This window comes from Solanum dulcamara, chromosome 3 (genome assembly GCF_947179165.1).
Source record: "Solanum dulcamara chromosome 3, daSolDulc1.2, whole genome shotgun sequence".
Classification (NCBI taxonomy): Eukaryota; Viridiplantae; Streptophyta; class Magnoliopsida; order Solanales; family Solanaceae; genus Solanum; species Solanum dulcamara.
The window spans coordinates 76,113,400-76,135,642 of NC_077239.1; the positions used below are offsets into that span (position 1 = coordinate 76,113,400).

Genomic DNA, 22,243 nt, shown 5'->3' on the forward strand with positions numbered 1-22,243 from the left:
CGCTAAAATCAATAATTATTTATTAAAAAAAAAAAATTCTAGTAATTTTTCCATATGAAATTGTATTTGATAAAAAATATTCTACACGTAAAATAGAATTTCTTAATAAAAAAATAAATTAATGGAACTCTCTAATACGAAGTCAAATGAAAAAAGTCTCAACTGATGAACAACGGTCTGCTCAACTGACACCAGCCTCCACATCTAGAAACTCCCATTTACAGCTCCTATCAAATCCATTCTTGGATTCTACTGTTCCTCTTTTTACCCTTTTTACTACTACCTGCAATTGCTGCCTCAAAATTCCACCTAATTAACACTTTTTCTTCAGTAAATTATAATTCCTCTGTTTTATAATAAGTTATGTTTTTAGTTTGGATACATTTTTAAAAATAATTATTCACTAGAAAGTAAGAAGTTTTATTTATTTAAGTAAAGATAAAATCGAAAGAAAAAAATAAATGTCCTTTTGATTTTACAAAATACTAATTATTTTGAAATAAAGTAAAAAGATAAAAAATATTACTTATTTTGAAACAGAGAAAGTAAATGCTTATTTACGTGATTCGAATTCGAAACATTTGGTTACATCTCATCACAATCTTGTTGATGAGGAGAACTATTTCTTTCGTTCTATATTAGTTATCCAATTTTCATTTCAGACACCATTTAAGAAAATTATAAATAAGATGAATAGTTAGACTTATCTACCTTTTTTCATCAATACCAAGTATGATTCAAAGTTAATGAAATATCCCTATCAACATTATTTATAGTGTTAAAATAAAAAAAATTAATCAATCCTATTTTAATTTTATAAATTGATAAATAATTTGAAATAGCTAATTTTAATAATATGAAAAATTAATATGGGACAGATATTTGTGACTCAACATCAGAATATTTTCCATAAAAAAAATCAGAATATTAACATATTAATTGAACTCTTTATCTGTTCAAGATACAGAATGTATCAAGTTTAGAACTACATATGAATAAATATCAGAATTTAAAGATACTAAATTAGTTCAGCTATTAACAAAAAAAAAATAACTATATTGTGTGCTACAGTATTTTTTTAAATAAAAAAATAATATCTTTTTGTGTTTTTGGTATTATATTGGTTCTGTAATATTGCCCAGAACCAATACAATTCCTCTCTTTGCTTCTTTCTCTATCTTTCTTGTGCGATTCGCTTTCTTCGCCGGAGAATTACGTCACTGATCGGATCAAAAAGGTAATTCTGCCGCCGATTCAGCTCCCAAACTTTCCGGCAAGGTAAAGATCGTCGCCGATTCTTCTCATGCAAATCAAATTTACTGACTGAACACAAGGAAATTTCCCCAATTTTTGTGTAATTGAAAAATTTGTGTTTTTTTTTCTATTTCAGATCTGTTAATGTTAGATAACTGAACGAAGAATTTGGATATCTGAAAGCTCGTTCGAGAATTTTTGGGGTGAATTTGCAATTTTTTTCTTTATGAATTAAGGTTTGAGTATGGAGGGTAGTGTGAGATCAGGGGGTATAGTGAAGAAGAAAAGTTCATCTGGGTGTTTGATAATTAAGAAGAAAGATGATAGAATGGGTATGGGTGGAGGAGGGGGTGTGGGTTCTTCAAGGGGTTCACAGAAGGTGAAAAAGAGGCCTAGAAAGGTTGAGAGTGATTCGGAGTCGAGTGAAGAGTTACTGGAGCCAATTAGGAGGAAGGGTGGAGAGAAATTTCACAATGGGTCAGTTGGCAGTGTAAAAAGTGGTGTGGAAAGTAGAGAATTTGGTAGGAATGGGAAAATTGAAAGTGAGAGGAAGAGAAGTAAGTTAGATTTGTTTGATTTTGACGAATACGATGAATTCAATGAGGAGATGAAGTGGAATGCTGCAAGAACTGGGAGTTCTAGGGAGTTTGTAAGTGGTTCTAGTAGGAATATGAAGATTGAGAAGAGGAAGCACTCTAATATTGATAGTTCTAGTAACTTGTCAGCTAGTAAGACTAAGGGCGATGAGTATGGTGTTAAGGAAAGGCATGATTTTGATGATGACGATGAAGCACATATGCCAATTTCATTTCTTAGGTTGAAGAGTCAGGAATCGTCTCAAGAACCAATCAGATTTCAAGGGAAAAATGGAGTCTTGAAGGTAATGGTGAATAAGAATAAGAAGATAGACTTATCACACAAGGATTATGATGTTGAAAGTAGGAAAGGTTTCAGTTCTGATGATGTTGTCAAGAAGGATTTGCTACGCCCAGCTTCTTTGCACTCAGATTCTAAACGTCCTGAAAAGCCACCATTGTCCATTAAAATGGAGAAGGCTGAGTTGAAATCACAAAAATCTTTCTTGGCAAAAGGCATTAAGTCTATAGACTCTGAAAACGATGGAACTGATACATCACTTAAGTTGGCACCACCTAGTTCGCAGCCTGCTAGTTCAAAGACGAGGAAGATTAAGGAAGAAAGAAGGTCTGTAGCAGCTGAAGATGTTACTCCTGCTAAGAACAAAGAAGGAAAATTGAAACGTCGTGGGAGTATGGAGAAGCAGCAGCTTCAGCCTGCTAGCTCAAAGGCTAGGGTGATTAAGGAAGAAAACAGGTCCATAGCAGCTGAAAATGTTACCCCTTCCAAAAGCAAAGAAGGAAAATTGAAACGAGGTGGGAGTACTGAGAAGCAGCAACTGCGAGAGAGAATTAGAGGAATGCTTATTGAAGCTGGATGGACCATTGATTACAGACCAAGAAGGAACAGAGACTACTTGGATGCAGTGTATATTAATCCTACTGGAACAGCCTACTGGTCAATAATTAAGGCTTATGATGCACTGCAAAAACAGTCAGGGGAAGATCCAGGAAAAAGTAAACTTGATGGTGGCTCTACTTCGTTTGCTCCATTAGCTGATGATTTAATCAATAAGCTAACCAGGCAAACACGGAAGAAGATTGAGAAAGAAATGAAGAAAAAAAGAAAAGATGATGCCAAGAACCGAGATTACATGAAGTCTACTATGCATGAGTCTGCAGAGGACACTGATGATGATCAGCATGAGGAAAGGCTAAGTAGCTATGTAAAGAAGAAAGGTAAGTTTCTGAAATACAAGTCGCATGCAACAGATCAGGAGACCGATGGTGATACAAGTGGTGATTCTTCAAAGGGAGGAGGATCTAGGCAGGATATGTCCGGAAAATCTTCTATTGGAGCTGCTTCCAGTGAAATAGAGGGAAGAAAAAGTAGGATACTTGGGCGATGTACATTGTTGGTTCGCAGGTCTGATAAGGAGCAAGATTCTGAAAGCGATGGCTATGTTCCTTGTACTGGAAAAAGAACCTTATTGGCCTGGATGATCGACTCTGGGACAGTGAAGTTAAGTCAGAAGGTTCAATATATGAATCGTAGGAGGACCAGAGTAAAGCTAGAAGGTTGGGTCACACGAGATGGCGTCCACTGTGGTTGCTGCAGTAAAATCCTTCCAGTTGCAAAATTTGAGTTGCATGCAGGAAGTACATTGCGTCAACCATATCAAAACATAATCTTGGAGTCTGGTGTTTCTTTGCTGGAGTGCTTGGTTGATGCATGGAATCGGCAAGGAGAATCTGATCGTGAAGATTTCCACACTGTAAATGCAGACAGTGATGATCCTGATGATGATACTTGTGGTATATGTGGTGATGGTGGGGACCTTATCTGTTGTGATGGCTGCCCTTCAACTTTTCATCAAAGCTGTCTGGGTGTACAAGTATGTAGAATATGCTTTTTTGCTCACTGTTAGCATGTTTCCCCTCTTAATTAGTACTGTGCCTTCCTGCATTGTTAATCTTTTCTTTTTGTGGTGGTAAATATAAAATTTATTGTCATCTTTTCTTTTCCTCTATACTTGGTTATTGGGTAGTTTCCTCACTTTTAAATGTATGAATTTCTTGTTTTCCTTTGTGCGAGGATGTTAAAGTGGCCCTTTGTCGTAGGAAATTCTTTAGATTTTTATAACTACTGAGGAGATGGAGACAAACAGTAAAGAACAGAGTTTGGGTTTGGGGAAGGTCAAAATCATAGTCTGAGACTAACATTTCATTTGAGAAACCACCATAGTACTATGATAACTAGAACAATAGGAAGAACCAGGTTACAGAAATGGAGGAAACAATGTATTTTGAGATCATCTTGCAACTCTATACAACTGATCTACAAGATATGTAGTTTCCGCTTTGCTGAATTTCCAATGAATGGTTTCACTTTTTATTAACACATCCATGTGATATTTACAATAACTGAACAGAACAGAACAAACAGGTTAAAAATGGAAAGGTAAATTACAACCCTGTTGAGTTGATAAAGAAAAGAAAAGACAATGGCTCTACTCCAAGTCTAAAAAGGAAAAATAAGACTTGTAAGAACTTTAGTAATGATGAAAGTCCTCTACTTAAGTACCCTAGTGTACGGCCTAGTGGTCAATGAAGCAGGAAGAGAACCATGAGGTTCAGGTTCAAATCTAGTAGAGGCAAAAAGCACTGGGTGATCTCTTCCCATTTGACTAAGTCTTGGTGGTCAGAGTTACCATCGGTACCTATGCTGGTGGGAGGCAACAGGTACTCGCTGGATCAGTCAAGCTGTGTGCAAGTTGGCCCGGACACTCACGTCAATTAATAAAAGGTCCTCTACTTATTAACAGTAATGTTTTTGGCTGTCTTGTAGCTCTTTGTGAGCAGATCAATGTTCTTTAGTGCTTCATATGAATCGGTTCTCTTCTTGTTTCTTGGGGCAGTTATTCCCTTCTATGATTCCTGTACCACCATCTTGGTCAACAGACTTGAGCTCCATATGCTAGTTGATTATCTGAAATTATTGAGTGCACATGTCCCTAAATCTCAAGCATAGATGCAACCATAAAGGAGCCATATGACAGAAGCCAATCAACCGCAGTATGCAATCTAGCCCATTTTGTGTCCCTGATCTTGCTTCAACATCTGTCACCAGACATCCTTATAGCATAACTGTTCAGTGAAACCGATCAGTAAGTCATTCCAAAATAACTCTGTCCTCTTCTCTTCCACCTGCAAGACTGTTTTAGTTTGTTGAATATATCCTTAAAAGAATGGAAAGAAAGATAAGTGCATAAATATCAGTAAAATTAATTGTGTAATATGGAAATGAGCATTAATTAGGATATTTATTTCTTAGAATATCATACTCTACCTAGGCATCTCCAAAAGATGCAACATATGCAGGCTGGGATTTTGAATTTTTCTGTTACTTTATAATATTGTTTATGTGCTTATTCGAAATAAGCCTAGAAGATGACATCTAGTCTCTATAAGCATTCTGTTTACATGTTTCTCTTTTCTGCAGATGCTTCCTCGAGGTGATTGGCACTGTCCAAATTGCACATGCAAATTTTGTAAGACTGGCAGTAGTATCACAGAGTTAAGTGAGGGAGCTGTGGATGAGCTTCTCTGGTGCAGCTTCTGTGAGAAAAAATGTAAAGCTGTTTTGCTTTTGGAGGTTTGGTCACTTGACATCTTCTATACTTGAGCTGAATTATTGAACTTTCATTTTGCAGATCACAAATCATGCAGTCTGGATATGAGTGCTTTACCCTCTAGTTCTAATAATCCATCTGTATCATTTTGTGGGCAGAAATGCCAAGAGGTATTTCTATTATTCTGTTTGTGAGTTCTCCTGTCTGATATATAGCATATTAAGAATCACTAAGCTGATTATCAAGCTTCAGTGTTCACTATTTTGCAATTGTTGTCCTGTCGCAAATCCTAATGGAGTTAAGTTTCATTTACCTTCATATCAAACAAATGACATTTGGCATAAACCCTTATCCATGTGTTGAAAAATGCAATCATGATCACCCAAGCTTTAGAACCGTCAGAATTGAATTGGTCATTGTCATTACATCTCTCGCTTTTCAGTCTCTTGCCAAAGAAGCTGAGTTGAAAAGCGAAAATTCTTCTGCATTAAGTGCCTGCTGGATGATATGGACATAAGGCATGTCTTTGACATCTTTCAGTTCTCTGGATATTAGAGCACCTTTCAAATGAAAATTTGAGAGCATGTGGAGGGAGTGAAGGGGAAAAAAATTCAAGTGAGGATTTTAAATTAAGAAGCACACTCTGGAAGTGCTTTCTTGCGAGCACTTCTGTTATTTTATTGAGAAATTGAGAGCATACTGGAGTTTATTTTCTCTCAGAAAGTTACCATGCAAATGCATGATCTCCAAAACTACCAGCTTTGTAGCAAATTCAGTTGGACTTCTGTTATTTTATTGAGAAACACGCAATTAACGTTGAATATTGTGTGTCCTGAAATTATAATTTTTTCTCTGAGAGTTCAATACTGTTTTCAAGCTCGAAAATAGTGAAACTATTTATTGATCTGAGATAGTCTGTGTTGCCATCTCTCACAGGATGTGTTTGAATAGTTTGACTCATTTCTCTTCTCTGTTTTTGCAGCTGTATGATCATTTGCAGAAGATTCTTGGTGTCAAACATGAGATTGAAGCTGGATTTTCATGGTCCCTAATTCAACGAACGGATTTAGACTCTGATCGTTCTCATCATGCCTTTTCTCAACGGGTGGAGTGCAATTCTAAACTAGCTGTTGCACTGGCTGTTATGGATGAATGTTTTTTGCCGATTGTGGATAGGAAAAGTGGCATCAATATTATTCATAATGTTCTTTATAACTGCGGGTAATAATCTCTTTACCTTCTATATTCCCTGTTGTACTTTTGTAAATGTTGTGAACAATAAAACACCCAATTTAATAATTGAAGACCCATTATTTGATTAACTTCATTAAGCTGGCTGAATAATTTAATATCAGCATTTGCTAATAATGTAAAATGTCATAGAAATACGAATTTGAAGATTGATGTACTATCATTTAAGATGAGAAATGATCACATCACATATAGGATGCAAGTAATGCATAGAAGATAAAGAGCTAGGAGGTTGCTTGAGATAAACTAGACATATCCTCTAGATGCAGAGGTTCATAGGTGTGAAAAATTATGGTGATGGAATGTGGAAAAGGGGAATGGATTCACTATAAAGAACAACTTTTCAGGATCAATACAGATTTAGCTAACAAAGAACACACTGGAAGCACAGGATCCATATAGGAAATACCAGCTAATAGGGAGTAAGGTTTAGTTGTTGATACACTTAATTAAGTGACGTCCGGTGCTTGTGAGGAGGACTTTTTATTCTAATAGAAGACTTGAATGTCCATATAACAGTAAATTTGTGATTTTAGAATGTAAAGTTTTAGAAATTCCTTGTTTTGAAAGACCAAATAGTTAGTATTTGAATGAAGATTGAATTGAGAATGAAATAGAGGATTTTAAATATTTATTATGAGAGTGTTTAATATGTTTTTTTTAATTTCATTTAATTAAAATTCAACAATTAAAATCAAAATATTTTTTTTGATGACAAGGGAAACCCACACGCGCTACCCTTAAGGTGCGCACAGGGTAAACCCCCCGTTCCTATGCAATAACCTGCACTAGGCAAGCCCAGTGCGACGAGCTCGACCCAGAAGGCAAACCCTTACTTTCGCTGGCAAGGGGTTTCGAACTTGAGACCTCCAATATGGAAGTCCCAAGCCCAAACCATTGGGCCACCCCAAAGGGTAAAAATCACAATATATATATATATATATATATATATAGAGAGAGAGAGAGAGAGAGAGAGTCTATGAGACTTTGGTCATAGATGTGTTGTGGACAGTGCATGAGGTTAGTTGTTGCCCATTGGGGGATAGTTTGGTAAATATAATTTTTTAGTAACGACGTATATGTCCCGGAAAAATGAAAAACAATTTCTACTTCTGCTTCCAAGGAGAAGCTATCTTCATCAAACTTCTTCCTCACATCAAAAGACATTTCTGGTACTACTCAAAACACTTTTTTCCAGAAACTTGGCCAAACATCATAAATCTCCCAGATAAGCATTTGAGAAAAAAAAACATTTTTAATATCCCCAGAAGACAAAAGGCTATTATTACTTGGCTAGCGTTTGGCCATAGTTTCCCAAATATTTTTGGCAAGTCATTTTTAGGTGAAGTTTCACCATGTGTTTGGCCATAGATTTTGGTAGAGATATTTGATTTTTTTAAAGAAATACGATTTATACCCATAAATTCTAGAACTAGTAAAAATACCCATAAGTTTGTATTATCATTTTATAATGAACATGTTTTGTGAAAAGTCAGGACAATGAACACAATTGATATAAATCTAAAAAAAAGGAATAAAACACAAGGAAAAAACCATTGATTTGTATACGAAAACTACTATTACTACTTGTAATTGGAAGTGACTTTGGAGAGCAAGCTCCGATAAAGACGGTTGTATATAACTATATAAATTTTGTACGACGAACTAGGACTGAAATTCAGTCCAAAACTATAAATGATAAGTGTTTTTATAAATATAAAAGTTTGGGGTAATTTTCATTTTTTTTTATAGTTCCCAAATAATAGAATTTGGCCCAAATACTAGTTTTTTTCTAGTATTTGGGAATTTGGATTTTTTGCTGAAAATATTTGCCAAATAATGGATGAGTGTTTTTATAAATATAAAAGTTTGGGGTAATTTTCAATTTTTTAAAAATTCCCAAATAATAGAATTTGGCCCAATACTAGTTTTTTCTAGTATTTGGGAATTTGGATTGTTTGCTGAAAATATTTGCAAGTAATATGGACAAACAATATTTGCCTAGTTTTCCCCCAAAATATGGCCAAACGGGTCCTTAAAACTGGTCCGACTGATTGCCAAAGCCCAAAGGTAAAGCAGGACATTCAATTTGAGAGGGGAGGGAGTAAAAAATAGATTATGCCCATGCCTTTTCTGTCACCAAATAAACCCCAAATGGCACTGTGATGTTAAAAGCCATATTCATGGGAATGTGTCTATTCCTTCTCCATTTATTTGTGATTCTTTATAATATAGTTGCCTGTTAGAAAAATGATTTATTTATTTTTGTGGATTGGGTTTTTGAAACCCCAAATATCTGCGATCACCGAGGGCAATATATTGATTTTATTGGAGCAACCCTTATTTTAGCCGAATTGTCAATCTAGCCACAGACGATTTCTATTTTGATGTCTGAGCACAATATTTCCCTATTTGCTTTATCTTTTTGCGGAACTATGTGCTTGCGTGTTTTTGGATTCATCTTTTACCAGGTTGTTGTGTTCAGAGTTCTTTCCCTTTTTACTTTTCTTTGAATTTGGCTGTATTATTCAGCAGTTATCTGATGCTGTTTTCCCCCCCAATGAAGCTCAAACTTTACTCGGCTGAATTTTCGTGGCTTCTATACTGCAATCTTGGAAAGGGGCGATGAAATAATAGCTGCTGCATCCATAAGGTATACTGGATTGCTCAAATTGTTTCCATGTGAAAATTCAGTTTATTTTTCAGATAATGATAGAGTTGGTGCATGAATATGGATATGTTGTATGGTTGAACTATCTCAGCTATCTCAGAACTTACAATTGTGTTCCTTGCATTGGGATTTATGATCTTTAAGGAAATGTAATTGTGCTGTATCAACTAGTCTTAGAATTTATTGCAATAGTGGACCATCCTTTTTGCCAGCATTTAACTGAATGTATCTCAATGGCAGCTACTGCTCCAAATTATTCTCAGAAGCAATTTCTTGTTTTATGCTTCTTCCTTCCATCTTTTGGCGTATATTTTGGACTGCTAATATTTTGACACTATTCTACTACTTTTTTTTGACGATGTAAATAATTTTTTTTTAACATTTGGGAGAAACCCCATATACAAGCCTTATACCAAAAGAAGAGAACCTACACCAAAATATGGTTCTCAACAAAAGAGATCCAATCCTCTATACAAATTGAGACCTCACAAGTACACCAAAAAGAAACTAGGGACAAAACACTACTCCGCATTTTTATAAAATCAAGTTTCAGCCCATCAAAAGCCCTCCTATTCTTCTTTTTCCAAATGACCCACATGATTGCTAAGGGGGCAACGCACCATGTCCTTAGGCTTTCCTTCCTCCTATATGAGTCCAACTTTGCAAGGCCTCCTTCACTGTACCTGTCATGACCCGTTGCATCCTAACAATTTAGAGACACCCTCCATAACCGACTAGCCACCTTACAATGCAAAAGAAGATGATCTACAGTTTCACCTGCACTTTTACACATGAAACACCAACTGATATAGGTGATTCTCCTCTTCCTTAGATTCTCCGGTATTAATATCACATCCCTTGCTGCCAACAATACAAAGAAACACACCTTTCTTGGTTCTCTAGGGATCCAAATGGAGTCATGGGGAAAGGTACCTTCCTCTCTCACTAGCAACCTCTTATAAAAAGAGCAAACATTGAATAAGTCGTCATCACTCTCCTGCCACCTCCATATGTCCAATAAGTTGTTTGGTGTGTCTAGCGCATACAAAAGCTCTATCAGATTGTGAAATTCTTCCATTTCCCAATCATGAAGGTTCGTTCTGAATCTTAAGTCCCAGTAAATAACACTCTCATGAGACCTACAAATTTGTTGGACTGTCACCTCTCTCTGGCGAAAAATGCGATATAAATTAGGGAAGGCTTCCTTCAACTCGATCTTGTTGCACCACTTATGTGCCAAAAAACTAATCCCAATTCCGTCCCCAACCTTAAAAAGTGATTTGTCCACTAAAATCTTCCTACATGATACTCCAAAAATCACATCCAAATGAAGTTACAATGTTTCTTGTCCACCATCCACATACCATATTTTTCCTCTACCACCGCCCTCCAAAAATTGTTCTCCTCCATCCCAAATCTCCAGATCCACTTCCCAAACAAAGCTTTTTTGTACACCTTGAGATCTTTCACTCCAAGCTCTCCCATCTCTTTGGATGTGACAACTCTCCAATTCCCAAGATAGATCTTCCAAATGCCTTCTTCTGAGTCCCATAGAAAGTTACGTTAAAGTCTTTCCAGTCTTTCTGTCACTTTGGCAGGGCCTGCAGAAGTGACATGAAATATGTAGGAATACTAGAAAGAGTGCTTTTGATCAAAACTTCCTTTCCCCCCTCGACAAATACCTCTTTTGCCGTCTCGCTTGCTGCTTCTCAACTCTCTCAACCACTGGATTCCACACTAAGAGATCTTTGCTAGAGGCTCCCAAAGGTAGTCCCAGATATGTAGGTAGGTAGATTACCCACCTTACAATTCAACACCTGCCCAATCTCCTCAATATTATGTACTGCTCCCTCCGGTGTGATTTCACATTTACGGAGATTGATCTCTAAGCTTGACATCATCGACAACCAAATAAGGATCAAAATATCATCTATGAACAACAGATGTGTAAATGTCATGTTGCTCTGCCCTCTAAATAAAGCATCAAATCCCTTCAGAAGATCTCCTTTGATTGCCCTGTCCATCATTTTGCTCAAAGCTTTCTTTACCAAAAAGAATAACATAGGAGATAGAGGATCCCCTTGTCTCAATTCTCTCGAACTCCCAAAGAGTCCACATGGACTTTCATTTACCAAAACAAAGAATCTGGCAGAAGAAATGCAAAACTTGATCCATCTCCTCCACTTATCTCCAAGCCAATCGTCAACATAATGTAATCCAAAAAATTTCAGTTGACATGATCATAAGCTTTTTTCAAGATCCAACTTACATAAAATTTCCAGTTCACCTTTCTTCATGGAATCAACCACCTCATTTGCTACCAAAGTTGCGTCTAGAATTTGTCTTCCTTCCACAAAAACATTTTGAGAAGAAGACACCGTCTTGTCCCGGACCTTCTTGAGTCTGTTAGCAATCACCCTAGATATAATCTTGTAAATGCTTCCTACTAATCTAATAGGTCTATAATCCTTTATACTCGTCACTCCTTCCTTCTTTGGCACATGGTGATGAAAGAAGCATTCAGACTTCTTTCTAACTCTCAAATTGCTTGGAATTCTACAATGGTCTCCATCAGCTCACCTTTGACTATCCTCCAACACTATCAGAAAAAAGCTCAAGTGAAACTGTCTGGTCCCGGAGCCTTGCCACCCGCACAACCTTGCATGGGTTCCCACACCTCTTCTTCCCCTATAACCCTTTCCAATCCCTCCCCCCCCCCCCCAATTTTGGTTGCCACCTGACATCTTCCTTAACGAATGTACATATTTCTCCTCATATTTGCTAATGCCACCCTATGAAAGAATTTTGTATTAGAATACCCCTCTTTCAACCACAACACCCTCGATTTTTGTCTCCAACTAGTTTCCTTAGCAACCCCATTCGCCTCCTCTGTAATTTTCTCCCTCTCTTCTAACCCCCTCAACCCTTCAACATGCTTTATCTCCCCCATCTCATTTATTAACTCCCTCATCTTAACTTCCACCCACCCAAATACCTCATTGTTCCACCTCCTTATTTCTCCTTTTAGCATTTTCAACTTGCTAGCAGGTCAGAAAACAGGTGTCGCAAAAATTTTGTACCTGTTCCGCCACACATTTGCTCTATCCAAAAATTCTGGTGCTTTGAACCACGTGTTCTCGAATATGAATGGAATGCGCAAACTCCTCCTCCTACTCTCCTCTAGCAAGATAGGCGTATGATCCGAGGTCAATCTGGGTAATGGGACTTGCGACACATCTAGGACCAACTCTTGGTGGACACCAAGAATCTATCAAGTCTAGATTTGATGTGGAATCCACTTGCTCTGGCCCGAGTATATTTTCCATGTCAAAGGAAGATCAATAAGTCACTGGTTATCAATAAACTCCTTTCACTCCTCCATCGCCCGGAAAATCACGCTACAATCCACCCTCTCCTCCTAAAATCGTAAGTGTTAAAATCCCCCCCTAACGCCCAAGGGACCTATCTCATGATGCCATGCCATAATACTGGACATCTCTCCCAAAAGCTCAGCTTACTTCCCTCCCTTACCGAGCCATATAATCTTCCCCTGCCCCCCCCCCCCCACACACCAAAAAAAAAAAATCCACTCTTCACCACTACCCAACGTTTTTACCCGTATTTGTGATCATGAACTCCCCCTTACTATGATACCCCATGCATTCACTTATGTCAAAACCCAATCATATTTCACCACCACCGCATTTGTCACCACACTTGACACTGCTTGCTAAGGAAACATTTGGAAGGATCTTTTTGTGGCTACCTTTTCAAGAAGAATCTTTTTTTATAGCTATTAGGAGCCGTTTGATTTTACAAGTAAGGAGAATAGTCTTCTCGCTAAGTTCTACATAACTTGTATATTGTTTGGTCGCTTGAATAAGGAGAACTCTGAAAATCAATAAGAACAGACACTTCTTCTACTTTTTCCTTCCTTCTCCAATTCTTCCTAAAAAGTTCTATTGAAGGTTCTTTGAACGTTTCTCTCCGAAGATTGTGGAACGAATCTATAACAAGCCACGCGCCGTCACGCGCCGCCAGCAGCCCCAGATCTGCGACGCCACGCGCTACACGCTCCGGCGCGTGTGGCAGTTTCCGGCCATTTTTCGGCTCCGTTTTTTCTCCCAGGGTGGTCGCCTCTGCATTCCGAGGCTGACCATATATTTGTATCCTGTTTTCCGGCGAGTGAACAGTGCTCCGGCGGGTGAACAGTACTTTTCGGCAGTGAACAGTACTTTCCGGCAGTGAACAGTGTTTCGACAGTGATCAGGTTTTACTAACTTGGAGTTGGTACCTCCAATAGTCCATTTCCGATATTTTAGCCTATAAATATTTATTGCAGTGCCAAATTAAGTACCTGTCTCACTGTTCTTAAACAATTGCTAACTTGTGCTATACTATTGATCGTCCGTTTATCTGAGAATTACCTTTCAGTAGCGTATTTCTGCTTTTCTGGCTTTAGTGTGCGATGGTAGAATAGGGTCATGTCCTCGGTTGGGATCAAGGGCCAGGGTTGGGAGGGCTAAGGGGGCGGAGGGAGCTTCTAGATTGAGAGTAGGGTCTTGGAATATTGGGACCTTATCGGAAAAGTCCATAGAGTTAGTTAAGATTCTTAAGAAGAGGAAGATTAATATAGCTTGCGTCCAAGAGACTAAATGGGTAGGACCTAAAGCTAAGGAGGTGGATGGGTTCAAACTTTGGTTCTCGGGCAAGTCGAGGTTTAAGAATGGAGTAGGGATATTAGTAGATAGCGAGCTTAGAGATCAGGTGGTAGAGGTTAAGAGGACAAATGATAGGATGATGACGATTAAGTTAGTCGTTGAAGGGATCACCCTGAACATTATTAGTGCCTATGCGCCGCAAGTGGGGTTGGACGAGGAGACAAAAAGGCGCTTTTGGGAGGACTTGGACGAAGTGGTGGTCAGTATACCGCCTACTGAGAAGCTATTCATAGGAGGAGATTTCAATGGGCACATTGGGTCTGTTTCGACGGGCTATGACGAGGTGCATGGAGGATTTGGTTTCGGGTGCAGGAATAGTGGAGGAGCCTCACTCTTGGATTTCGCAAAGGCTTTTGGTTTAAGGGTGGCCAACTCGAGTTTCCCAAAGAAGGAGGAACAATTGGTAACCTTTCGTAGCTCGAGGGCGGCGACGCAAATAGACTTCTGGCTCCTTAGAAAAGAGGATAAAAGCCTCTGTAAGGACTGCAAGGTCATACCAAGTGAGTACCTTACGACCCAACATAGACTATTGGTCATGGACTTGGAGATAAGAAGGAAGAAGAAGAAGAGGGTCGTGGATGACCGACCGAGGATTAGGTGGGGTCGTTTGACTCCGTCTAGTGCCCTAGAGATGGGGGAGAAGCTGATGGCTATGGGGGCGTGGGATAGTAGGGGGGAGGCGAGCAGTATGTGGGATAGGACGGCCAGCTGCATTAGGGAAACAGCTAGAGAGGTGCTGGGGGTCTCACGAGGCCGCCATGGCAGGCACCGAGGGGATTGGTGGTGGAATGGAGAAGTCCAGGAAAAGGTAGAAGCAAAGAAGCAGGCATATGCAAAGTTGGTATATAGCAAGGATGATGAAGAGAAGCGAACGAACAGGAAAAAGTATAAGTTAGCGAATAAGGAGGCGAAGATGGCAGTTTCGACGGCCAAAACGGCAGCCTTTGAACGCCTTTATGCAGAACTAGAGGAAAAAGGCGGGGATAAGAAGCTATTTAAGCTTGCCAAGGCGAGAGAGAGGAAGTCACGCGACTTGGATCAAGTGAAGTACATCAAGGATGAGAATGGTCAAGTACTGGTACATGAATCCCGCATTAGACAGAGATGGCAGTCATACTTTCACGAACTCTTGAACGAAGGAGGGGACAGAGACTTTGTGTTGGGAGACTTGGAGCACTTGGATAGGCGTCGCGACTTTGGGTATTGTAGGAGAATAAAGGTTGAGGAGGTTAAGGGAGCTGTTCGTAGGATAAGCAGGGGAAAAGCGACCGGACCTGACGAGATCCCTGGGGAATTTTGGAAGAATGCAGGTAGGGTAGGATTGGAGTGGCTGACTGCGCTGTTTAATGTCATTTTCAGGACATCGAAGATGCCGGAAGAATGGAGGTGGAGTACAATCATTCCCGTGTACAAGAACAAGGGAGACATTCAAAGCTGCAACAACTATAGAGGTATCAAGCTGCTAAGTCACACTATGAAAGTGTGGGAAAGGGTGATAGAAATGAGAGTGAGGAGTAGTGTGTCTATTTCAGAGAACCAGTTTGGATTTATGCCGGGGCGCTCGACTACAGAAGCCATTCATATCTTAAGGAGATTGGTAGAGCAGTATAGGGAGCGGAAAAGGGACTTACACATGATATTTATTGACCTAGAAAAGGCCTATGACAAAGTTCCAAGGGAGGTCCTATGGAGATGCTTGGAGGCGAAATGTTTACCTGTGGCATACATTAGAGCGATTAAAGACATGTATGATGGAGCTAAGACCAGGGTAAGGACGGTAGGGGGGGACTCGGAGCACTTTCCTGTTACGATGGGGTTGCACCAGGGATCGACTCTTAGCCCGTTTCTATTCGCCCTGGTGATGGATCAATTGACTAGACAAATACAAGGTGAGGTGCCTTGGTGTATGTTGTTCGCGGATGACATAGTCCTGATTGACGAGACTCGCAACGGAGTTAACGACAAGCTGGAGGGCTGGAGACAGACGTTGGAGTCTAAAGGATTTAAATTGAGTAGGACCAAGACAGAATACTTGGAGTGCAGTTTCAGTGGACTGCCGCGTGAGGCTGACGGGGAAGTGAGGCTTGGTACCCAGGCCATTCAAAAGAAAAGAAGCTTCAAATACCTTGGGTCTATTATACAGGAAGATGGGGATATCGACGACGATGTTTCACACCGCATCAGTGCAGGGTGGATGAAATGGAGGCTCGCCTCCGGAGTGCTGTGTGACAAGAAAGTGCCACCAAAACTCAAAGGCAAGTTCTACAAAGTGGTGGTTAGACCGACCCTATTGTACGAGGTGGAGTGTTGGCCAATCAAGAAACTTCATGTCCAGAAGATGAGAGTCGCGGAAATGCGAATGCTGCGGTGGATGTGTGGGCACACTAGGATGGATAGAATTAGGAATGAAGATATCCGAGACAAGGTGGGAGTGGCATCGGTGGAGGACAAGATGCGGGAAGCGAGACTGAGATGGTTTGGACATGTGAAGAGGAGAGACACAGATGCTCCAGTGCGGAGGTGCGAGAGGCTGGCTATGGACGGTTTCAGGAGGGGCAAAGGGAGGCCGAAGAAATATTGGGAAGAGGTCATTAGACATGATATGGCACAGTTGCAGCTCTCCGAGGACATGACCTTAGATAGGAGGCTATGGAGGACTCGGACTAAGATAGTGGGCTAGGTGGCCGATCGGTTCTCCATAGTTGTCGTAGTCGCGCTCATCTGTCTTAACATATGATTTTGCATGGGATTACTGCTTATATTAGTTGGCCCAGTCTACTTTGGGTATCCTATTTTATCTATAGTAGTTAATGCTCCTTTATCCCCGATCTTTCCTACCTTGACTTTATCGCTTTATCGCTCTCATTATTCATATCTTTATATTGTCTGTTATATGCCTGGCTTCACTGACCTATGTCTTGTTTTTCCTTGTTTCTCCTCCCTTGTTTCTTCTCTCTTAAGCCGAGGGTCTTTCGGAAACAGTCGCCCTACCTTTTAAGGTGGGGGTTAGGTCTGCGTACACTCTACCCTCCCCAGACCCCACATGGTGGGATCACACTGGGTTCGTTGTTGTTGTTGTTGTAATCTCATCATTAAATTCAGCAAAACTAATACTCCCTTGGTCCCAATTTATGTGACACTCTTCCTTTTTAGTCAGTCCCAAAAAGAATTATCAGTGGCCTATTTTGGACCACAAATTTCAAAAGTCTTCCTTTCATTCTTAAACTTTGTGTTGGGACGGAGGGAGTACTTTGTTTGGTTCTAATTTTTCCTCTTCTTATAAATAATATACTATAAGTTATGCACTAAACTTTGTATTATTTTATATGGGGTGGAATGTGAAATAAGAATACATGAATTTAAACTACTAAAATGACAAAGATACCTCATCTCTTAACTCATAAATCTTCCTCCAACAAGAAATAACCCCTACATTACTAATCTCTAACCCCAAATAACCCTTGCGTTACTAATCCCTGCATTATTAGTCTCTGCATTACTAATCTCTAATCCCTGTATAACTTGTCTCCAAATCGAGCAACCTTTTAGATATTTTCCTTGGTTGGAGGGAGCTTTTATTCTTGTGATGTAAAGGAACTTTCTAAGGCATTTGACTTTCATATAAAGGAATTTTTTTTGGGGGAATCCATGTAAAGGAACTTCTCTACTCATTATTCTCTGAATTTAATTATTCTGTTAGATAATTTCTTGTTTCTCTTTTTCCTTGTTAGTTGTCTTTTGCTCATGTTTGTTTCATCGTGCCTTACCAATCAATAAACATGTTTTGGCTGTAATTTAGGATCCATGGAACTCAACTTGCAGAAATGCCATACATTGGGACCAGGAATATATATAGGCGCCAAGGGATGTGCCGCCGGCTTCTGTCTTCTATTGAGACGGTACGAGAATAATTATTGCCGCCTCACTTTATTCATCTAAGTGTTTTGAAGATGGTTTTGTGTACATAAGAGATCATTGAGAATATGTCACATACTTTCATGTGCATTTATTGCTATGCAATTTTAAATGAGCTATTGAGAGTCATCATTTTGTTTACGCTAAAGGATTCATCGGAGCAAAGGACATCCTAATTGCCTTTTCGTTGGAGTGCTGGTTTTCAGAAGTAGAAAATAGATAATTTTAATTCAGCACTTTGTCAAAGTGACAGCTACAACTGCAGTCACTTGATGTGTATGTAAGAAACATGACAAAGCAAATAATTGTGTGGAAATGTATGATATGTTAGGAAATGTTGTAATACTAGATGCTCTAGAAAAAAAAAAGCAATACTATCTATTTCTTGAAGTAACATTTGAATACATAAGAATGTCTTTAAGTTCCCAAGAGTTAGTCTCCAAAGAGGCTAAGTAGCACTGGAAAGTTGTATTCTTACCGAAAGAAAATGGTGACATTGTGAAAGAAGAGACAGGAACCTGACTTCATCTATTTTGAAATTCTGTTCATTCTTGTTGCTGCTTTCATTTCCCAGTGACGGGCATATATTTACGTTCTAGTATGTAGGACATCTTAAGACTTGAATTTCTTTGTGCTTGCTAAAAGTACAAGTGATTTTTCATGATGTTTAATATGCATGTCATACCTTTTCCAGCTATCCATGCATCTGCTTTCAGTTAGTCAGGCATTTTGTGATTGCATGTCGATTATGTTCTTTGTATTTTGGTCTTCAATGTTGGAGTGCAGATCAACAGTTTAATTTGTGGTCCCATCTTTCCAGGTCCTCTCCACTCTAAAAGTTCAGAAGTTGATTATTCCTGCTATATCTGAGCATATGCATACTTGGACCGTAGTTTTTGGATTTAATCCACTTGAGGAATCACAGAGGCTAGAGATGAAGTCCATCAATATGTTGGTGTTTCCTGGGACAGATATGCTACAAAAGAGGTTACTAAATGGAGAGACCCTAGAGGGTAATGCTATTATTTTTTTTGCTCGCCTTTTTAGGAAAACAAATTGATATTTAAATCTTTACTGTCCATGTTTGTGATTTGGACTTCTGGATTTTTCTGTAGCTGGTGTAAATGCTGGTGATTCGAAGTATAGTGTTCCTCGGTTGCCTGCTTTGGTTGAAAAAGCTGATAAGGACTCCCCTACTAAGTGCGACGGGAACTTGCTTGATCAAGCCTGCGTAGAAAAAATTGATGATGGTGTTAGTGCTTCTGATTCTCCATCTACACCTGTCGATTTAAGTGACAGTGCTATGGTTATAACAGAAAGTACTGATTGTGGATCGTATAATCGAATCACCAGTAAGGAGGCTACATCTGTCCAATGCAATATGGAGAAGAAGCTGCCTGAATCGACCACAAAATCAATGGCCTCATCTCCTTCCAGTGCAAGTATAGGAAACGCTGATTCGGGAGATTCTTCATCGGGTCCTTCCACAGAAGTTGATGACCAGTCATTTGAGCCGGTCCATCAAAAATTGTGCATTTCATTGGATGAAGCTTCTGCCAGAAACATTGAGGTAGAGAAACAGAATGAGGAGGTTTCAGATAATACCTCCATTGATGCCAACGGGAAAGGTTTATCGGCAGATATCAAAGATAGCTGTTTTCTAGAACCTGCTGCATTAAGTGCAGAAGAAGAAACTTACAAGACAAAAGTTTCAGTATGTGTATCTGCAACTTGTGAGAGTACAAAGCCTGCCATAAATGTCCTCTCAGACTCTACTCAACTAAGTACACCTGACGTGCAGAATGGGCGAAATGTGGCTTTAAAGCAAACTTCTGATATTAAGTGTCTTGGTGACGGAGATGTTTCCCTGGAGGAGGGTAATTTGGATGCCTCTCCAATTGGTGATAATGAAAATAATGGTACTGAAGTTTCTTCTTGTAAACCTGCAATTGATTCCTCGGTTGAAACTTCTTTGAATGCTGCCCCAGAAAATAACACTGACTGTCAACTTTCTATCTGTCCTGGATCTCAAGCATGTGGCTTGAACCCTTCTGATAGCTGTTCTGAAACAAAAGTTTCTCTTGATGAGAAGATAGTTTACTCTGGGCCTAGTCAGGTAGAAACTCATGAACTAACTATGGCGGGCAGTTGCAGTGGAACTGTTGATTCTTCTGCTGATGTTTCTGCAGAACTTGCTGCTGAAGAAAAGATTTAGACTCTGGTCTAGACCTATTGATGCTAATCATTCTGACTATGCTACTTAAACATCACCGTAATCAACATAAGCTTGATGTAGGATTTTACACGAGGTCTCCTATGAAGTTGTTTCCTCACCTGAATTACCTTTGGGTAATCAAGGTCATCTGACGTTGCTGAAGCTGTTCTTGTTTTGTCAATTGAACCAATTTTGATTCTTCAGTGTGTTATGTTGTAAAGGGAAAAAAGGAAACAGTTATTCAGGAAGGCTATAAAAGAATTGGTCTAGAAGTTGTGCAATTTCTGTGCTGTCATCTAGGTGGAAGGTTTCAGAAATGTATAGCAGCTTTTGGTTGGATGCGCTGAAACCAATGTCCTAAACCATCTGTGGAAATTGAGACACTCGGTGCCCTTCAGGAACTGGTGTAATGGAAATTGTGTTTATGGATGTATCAGCATAATGGAGTGTCTGTCTGGTAGTAGTTTGGCGGTACAATCACCAGCCTATTAGTAGTATCATTATCAAAAGGGCATGTGAATTGTACCTCGTGGATAAGGCAGCAAATTTTGTGGACCTTGTGGATTCCGTTGGTGAGACACTGACGAAGATTTTGAATGTACATATGTAGTTTTGTGTAGATCTAATATTCTATTACGAAGGTCCTCAGTGATCCTTGTAATTCATCAATTGAAATGATAATAGCACCAACATATTCAAGTTTCTGGTTAACTTCTTCACAATGAGATACCCCGTATTTACTTCTAAGGACTCTGCCTGATCTTGCTAGCTACACAGATTCTTGTGAGGTACATATATTTTTCACTTATTGAATGGTTTTGAGTTCCTGTTGCTATCCGGAAGTGTTAACTATTTACAGTCTTCATTTCAACAGATATACCAAGTTTTGGTATTTCTTTCCGTTTGTTCATATTTGATGGAATGAGTTAGATACATTTATGTTTGAAATTTTCTTTGTTTTATCTTTATCGATTATCCAAGAATCTTTGAAGGTGGAAATTTATGTTTATATATCATATTCACAACAACTGACAAAATAATTGTAAGATGGAATCTGTCCCAAATTCTTGTCTGGTAAGGATGGATGTGGATGAACTTTTGACATCTTTATGCACACACACATGTACTTGACTTCCTTGCTATATTCTTTACTGGTAACTCAGAAATTGATAACAAACACAGGACGTGCAGGCATGTCTACTTTGTTCTCTTGTCCCCCCACCTCCCACCCCTATAAATGACCATATCTATCTTTGTAGAGTCAAAATTACAAATTCATATCATGGCATACAAGAGATCTGGGATGGATTCATACACAGGTTTAATACCTTATCTTCATGGTGTAGTTAAGAGAAGGAAATATCTCCAAGGATTTCAAAGGCTCAAGAGAGAGAAAATCCTTTGTACTTCTGACGAAGAATGGAGACATAATAAGTTGATTCTTTCGAAGAACAGGGAACAACGAAGCATGATGCCAGTTTGTGGATTGTGGAAATGGTAGTAATTCTTGGAAACATGGAAGACAACCTATGATATGTATTTATCAGAATTTGGATATTTCTTTTTCTGAGGCTACTTTGAATCTCTAAAATGTCTCTCCATAATTGATCAACGGATTAATAAAAGTTGTCCATCACTAGTTTCTTTATAATTCAGGGAAATCTCTCTTGTATATTTTCCGAGGGTTGTATAAACACCTTAATAACATGTATTTATTTCATCTTTGAAAGGTAACTTTACGATTTCCTGTAGCATGAAATACCAATCATAGTTCATGAAATTGATTCAACCAACATCTCCAAAGACTCCAAACCAAGACCTAAATTCAATATGATTACTGTTGGAAAAGAGGAACACTGCATCAGAAGAAGAGAAGAAGAAGGAAGAAGGCAGAAGAAGGAGCTGGAAGTTGAAAAATAAAGCAACAAGAAGAAGAAAAAGAAATAAGAAGAAGCTGAAGAGTTTTACTCTTCAGCACAAATCCTCTGGCACGTACACGTGGAGAAACC

At 39.0% G+C, this 22,243-nt stretch overlaps 1 protein-coding gene across 1 annotated transcript; it reads left to right on the top strand.

Annotated features, from left to right (window-relative positions):
• Positions 1-1,146: 1,146 nt before the first annotated feature.
• Positions 1,147-21,069, top strand: LOC129883004 (uncharacterized). The gene is made up of 9 exons (XM_055957540.1): positions 1,147-1,278; positions 1,391-3,724; positions 5,332-5,461; positions 5,543-5,631; positions 6,444-6,682; positions 9,279-9,365; positions 17,904-18,003; positions 18,840-19,032; positions 19,135-21,069. Exons 2-9 carry the CDS (start codon positions 1,499-1,501, stop codon positions 20,232-20,234), a joined length of 4,164 nt encoding a protein of 1,387 aa, XP_055813515.1. The 5' UTR covers positions 1,147-1,278; positions 1,391-1,498; the 3' UTR covers positions 20,235-21,069.
• Positions 21,070-22,243: the final 1,174 nt, after the last annotated feature.

What these genes read in the sequence shown, in the direction of transcription:
- LOC129883004 (XM_055957540.1), top strand. Translation starts at nt 1,499, where the DNA reads ATGGAGGGTAGTGTGAGATCAGGGGGTATAGTGAAGAAGAAAAGTTCA. An exon ending in AAAGCTGTCTGGGTGTACAA is followed by an intron (nt 3,725 to 5,331) that starts GTATGTAGAATA and finishes TCTTTTCTGCAG; the next exon opens with ATGCTTCCTCGAGGTGATTG. An exon ending in GTGGGCAGAAATGCCAAGAG is followed by an intron (nt 5,632 to 6,443) that starts GTATTTCTATTA and finishes CTGTTTTTGCAG; the next exon opens with CTGTATGATCATTTGCAGAA.